The sequence below is a fragment of the Melanerpes formicivorus genome, unplaced genomic scaffold (genome assembly GCF_026170545.1).
Source record: "Melanerpes formicivorus ecotype bairdi unplaced genomic scaffold, bMelFor1.0.p_v2 SCAF_42, whole genome shotgun sequence".
Classification (NCBI taxonomy): domain Eukaryota; kingdom Metazoa; phylum Chordata; class Aves; order Piciformes; family Picidae; genus Melanerpes; species Melanerpes formicivorus.
This window is the reverse complement of record NW_027142394.1, coordinates 1,302,700-1,307,918: the sequence shown is the minus strand read 5'-3', so window position 1 is coordinate 1,307,918 and position 5,219 is coordinate 1,302,700. Positions and strand designations below refer to the sequence as shown.

Genomic DNA, 5,219 nt, shown 5'->3' with positions numbered 1-5,219 from the left:
CTGTTTCCCTGTCTGGTCCATCTCATTGTAAATGCTTCTGAGACTTTATTTCAGGACTGGGTTGCAGTTAGCATATGACAAGGGGAGGAGAGGGGGATGGGGGGAGGAATAAATAAAGGAAACGCTATTTATATCTATTTTTATGTGCATAGGAAAAAAATCCTCTCAAATATATATATATATATGCCATTGCCTTAAGAGGGAACAAAACCTGCTCTCGAACTACCAAGTGAGAACAACTCCAGTGCATGCAACAGCTCTCTGACCTCTGTGTAATTACTCCAGGCTTACATCAATATAGCAGTGCTGGGTTTCTTTTCAATTATTTTCTGGGAGTGGCAGGCTCTCCTCCTGGAATGCTTTATTTGTTTCCAATTGGCCTAATTTGCTCACCTATTTGAGCATTCCTTCTTTGGGATCCTGTGTTTGCCTGGACGGGGAGGGCTGGGGCTGCCCTGGATGGCAGCCTGCGGGGATGGATAAAGGGGCTCGGTGCTACCCAGCACCGGCACTGCCCTCCCTCCCCTCCCCCGTCCCTCCAGGCACCCACCAGGGCTGGAGCCTGGCCCTGAGCGGTTGCCTGTGGATGAGTGAGCAGCAAATGTGGTGGCTGAGGCCAGCAGCTCCGCAATTAGGGCTCTGATTTCAGGTGTAGCCAGCAGCAGTTATGAATATTTATTTCAACCTGCCAAATAAAAGAAATCGCCCGGCTGGGCGGCACGGGGAGGTTCGGGGGGCAGTTGGCTTTGGGTAGCGCAGGTGTTAGCGCAGGGGAGGCAGTGAGGGGCCACCCTCTCCCCTCCCGTCCCGTCTTGTGCCCCCTGGTCGAGCCCAGCCCGGCAAAGGTCCCGTCAAGGGGGTGGAAGTGTGAGGAGTGTTGCAGCGGGGCTGCTGCCAGCCTCGGATCCTTCCCCGGAGGCACACGGCTGAGGGCGGCGAGGAGCCGAGGCTCCGCACCCGCCGTCCGGCGGCTCCCCTCCGCGAAACCTTCCCTTCCTCTGTCCCCGCCGTGTTCTCTGCCGTGGGCTGCGGGAATCCCCGCGGGTTTTGTCCCGTCGATGGAGGGGGCAGCTGAGGAAAAAGCCATGCAGGAGCGGCACGGGTGGCCAAAGACTCCCCCCCGGCAGCCCTCAAATCTGCCCTCCCAGCGAGCCTAGAGAGCGGCCCGGCTCGCCCATCACCCCCCGAGTCCTTCTTCCTTCCTCCCCGCAACCAACCAACCTCGCCGGGGCTCCCGCAAGCCAGGCGAGCACCGCTGCTTCCAACCGGCTTTTCCCGGGCGGATTCCGAGCCTCACGGATACAAAATCCCAGAGAACATCCATCTCCTCCCGAACCCCTTCACCGAAAAGCGCCCGGCTAAAGGTGCGATGCCGCTGTGGTCCCTTATCCCCAGCATCATCCATCCCACCGAGGGCAGAGCCGGGCGAGCACGACCCGAGTTGATTTTTATTCGTGTGTGTTGGGTGGTTTTTCTTTTTCCTTTTTTTCTTCTTCTCCCTTCTCTCTCTCTCTCTCTCTCTCTCTCTCTTTTTTTTTTTTTTTTTTTTTCTCTTCATTTTGGGGTTCTTTTGGGGTTTGTTTGTGTTGTGGTTTGTTCTTTTTTTGTTTTCTTTTTCGTATGTTTTTAAGTTGCTGAGAAATGAGAATGTGAGAGGCTTGAGAAGGTGCGAGGCTTGCTTCGGTCCGAATGGGGTTTTTTTTCGGGGATGGGGATGGGGAGGCGGGACAGGCGCTGAGGGGTGAGGGGGAAACCTTCTGGCCGGGGGGTCCGCCCCGGCCCCACGGTTCCCCACCACCACCTTCAGCTCCCATCCCCGTTGCTCGACGGGACGGACCCGACGTGAGCATCAGGCGCTGTAAGTACCTCTCCATTCCCCACCTAACCCCTTTTTAGCGCAGCCCAGCCTCCTCCCCATCCCCTCCCAACCCCTCCTGTTTCTTTCCCCATCCCTTCCGCTGGGTGCGCGGTTCCTTTAAGAGCCCGGGCTTTGCCTCCCGGTAGCTGAAGGTCATTAAAACACAAAAGCTCTCCAGCTTCTGCGGTCCAATATAGCGCATGCGCCCAGCCCCAGGACTGGCAGGGAGACGGCAATATGGCGAGAATGCCTGGCAGCGGCGGCGGAGGAGAGTGGAGCAGCGGCGGAGGGGGAGGCGGAGGAAGCGGCGGCGGTGGCAACGGCAGCGGCAACAGCAAGACCGGGGACCGACCGCCCGGTCGTTGCGTTGCCCCCCGCCCGCCTCGTTATTGCAGCGCTGGAGAGGAGGAGGAGGGCGAGGAGGAGGATGAGATTCAGGAGGTGCAGATAACGGGGGACGAGGAGGAGGAGGAGGAGGAGGACGGAGCCGATGGGGGGCTGCTGCTGGACGAGGAGGAGGAGGAGGAGGAGGAGGAGGAAGAGGAGATGGGTCTGGAGTGGGACGGCGAGGAGGAGACCCAAGCGCTGCCGCCAGCCCCGGGCCGTACACCGGGCGGTAGCGGTAGCGGCGTCGGGGCGGCCCCGGGGGGAACCGCGGTGGTTGCCCCGGGGGGAGGTGGAGGAGGTGGCCCCGGGGGGGCGGCGGAGGACGCGGAGCTGGAAGCGGCCCTGCTGCTGCAGCGGCCGGAGCGGGCGCGGCTGAGCGAGAACACGCGGCTGGCCACCCGCTACGCCGTGCGCATCTTCCGCGAGTACCTGAGCGAGAAGGCGCAGAGCCCCGACTTCGAGACCATGGACAAGGGAGCGCTCTGCCGCGTCCTGCGCTCCTTCTACGCCGAGGCGCGCTCCAAGAGCGGGCAGCTCTACTCCAAGTCCTCCCTCATCAGCATCCGCAGCTCCCTCAACCGCTACCTCAACGAGCCGCCCTACTGCCGCACCCTCGACCTCACCAAGGACCCCGAGCTCCGCGCCGCCAACCTCACCTTGGCGGCCGTGATCCGCAAGCTGGAGGAGCAGGGCGCGGGGCCGGTGGTGCAGAAGCAGGCCATCACCCGCGCCGACCTCCGCAAGCTCTACACCTGCAGCGTCTTCAGCACCCAGAGCCCCTTCGGGCTCCTCAACAAGGTCTGGTTCGAGACCTGCATGTACTTCTGCACCCGGGGCCGGGAGAACCAGCGGGAGCTGGAGGAGGACTCCTTCGGGCTGGCCGTGGACGAGGACGGGCGCAAGTTTGTCTACTTCAAAGCACTGGGGCCCTACCACAAGTCACGCTCATCCTCCTGGAGCAAGAAGCGGGCGGAGAGCAGCGACGAGGAGAACCTGCCCCGCATGTACGAGACGGGCACCGAGTTCTGCCCCTATGCCAGCTTTGTCAAGTACCTGTCCAAGCGCAACCCCCTCTGCAAGGCCTTCTTCCAGCGCCCGCGGGACCACTGCAGCGAGGGTGACATCACCTGGTACGAGAACAAGGCCATTGGCAAGAACCTCTTGGGCACCCGCATGCAGATGCTCTCCAAGGCGGCCAAGCTCTCCAAGACCTACACCAACCATTGCATTGGCGCCGTCTCTATCGCCACCCTCAACAGCATCGCCGGCATCGGCACCAAGCTGGGGGGGGCCGCAGCCGCCACACCACCACCCCTCTCCCCACCACCACCACCACCACCTCCTCCACCACCCCGCTGGCGGGGGCTGCTACACCCCTGCCGCCCTCAATGGCGGCCCACGGCCGCGGCTGCCCGCCGCCAACCCCTACGTGCTGCCCAAGGACGGTGATGCAGTGCCGGTGAAGGCAGAAGCGGCCGCGGTGGCCCCGGCCAAGCGGGCCCTCTACGAGGCGGTGTTCCCAGCAGGGGCTGCGGCCGGCGGGGACGCCTGTGGGCCCTCTGCCTCCCCCAAAAGACTCTGCCGCCGCCCCGCCGAGCCCCTGGACACTGCCGTGCCCGCCGTGGTGGTGGTCTCAGTGAAACACGACCCCCTGCCTCACCTCCTCCCCGAAGCCAATGGGCACAGAAGCACCACCTCACCCACAGTAGTTTCACCTGCTATTGTTTCCCCCACACAGGTAACCAAAAAAAAGAGAGAAAAAGAAAAAATAAGAAACAAAAGACAGGGGGCAGCTCCACACCCTGTCCCACATGGCCCCCGCTGCACTCCTTCTTTCTTCCCCACCTCCCCCGGCGCTGGGCACCAACGCACACTGCCAGCCCCCAGGGTGGCTCCTGGGGTGACTCTCACTGTTCAGGCACCCAAGGAGTCCCAGCTTCCTTGCCCCCCAGTTTCCTCAGCCCCCACCACCAGGTCTGGGGGCTGCTCACTGTGGGTCGGACTGAAGAGGCGCCTGGATGCTGCCACGCTCCCCCTTGGTAGCAACACCAGCAGCTCAAGCCCCGCGGGCTCCCTCTTTTCCCCTCCTTTTTTGCTCCCCCCCCTTTCTTTTGCCCCTTTTTTCCCCTTTCTTCCTTTTGCCCCTTTTTTCCCTTTCTTTCTTTCCCCCCTTTTTTTTCCCTTTCTTTCTTTCCCCCCTTTTTTTTCCCTTTCTTTCTTCCCTCCCTTTTTTCCCTTTCTTTCTTTCCCCCCTTTTTTCCCTTTCTTTCTTTCCCCCCTTTTCCCCTTTCTTTCTTTCCCCCCTGTTTTTCCTTTCTTTCTTTCCCCCCTTTTTTTCCTTTATTTCTTTCCCCCCTTTTTTTCCTTTCTTTCTTTCCCCCCTTTTTTTGCTTTCTTTCTTTCCCTCCTTTTTTTCCTTTCTTTCTTTCCCCCCTTTTTTTCCTTTCTTTCTTTCCCTCCTTTTTTCCCCTTTCTTTCTTTCCCCCCCTTTTCCCCCTTTCTTTCTCCCCCCTCCCCTCTTTTTCCCCCCCCTGTTTTTTTTTCTATCCTGGGAGATGTGAGTTAAGGAGAGCTGGGCCAAGAGAGCAGATAAGAGCATCAGGTATCATTAGTGTGTGTGGTGTTCTTGATGTGCTAATGAACTATTTGAATAACCTCAAATGCAGGAAACAGCCGGGAGAATCCTCAATTACACACTAGTAATGAGGGTGTAATTTTCAACTTCAGAAGTTAACAAGAGGGTTAATACGGCAATTGCATTCATCTTGTATTTGTTTATTTAAAATAGCTCTGTTTCCTGGCACTCATCCCCCCCCCCCCCCCCCCCCCCTTTTTTTTTCCCCCCTCTTGGTTTTGTTGTGTTTTTGTTTTGTTTTGTTTTTCCTCTTTAATAAGGGCAAATTGCCTTCAGTCGCGTTAGTTACCGGAGTGGGGAAATACACAGGGCGCAGCGAAACTGGTTTAGGTGCAACTG

General features: G+C 59.1%; 1 protein-coding gene across 1 annotated transcript in view; it reads left to right on the top strand.

Moving 5' to 3' along the window:
• Positions 1-2,009: 2,009 nt before the first annotated feature.
• Positions 2,010-5,219, top strand: part of KCTD1 (potassium channel tetramerization domain containing 1) — a 113,252-nt gene continuing 110,042 nt past the window's right edge. Inside the window, 2 exon segments of the mRNA XM_068158740.1 lie at positions 2,010-3,529; positions 3,531-3,983. Coding sequence (XP_068014841.1) covers positions 2,096-3,529; positions 3,531-3,983 — 1,887 coding nt within the window. The 5' untranslated portion in view covers positions 2,010-2,095.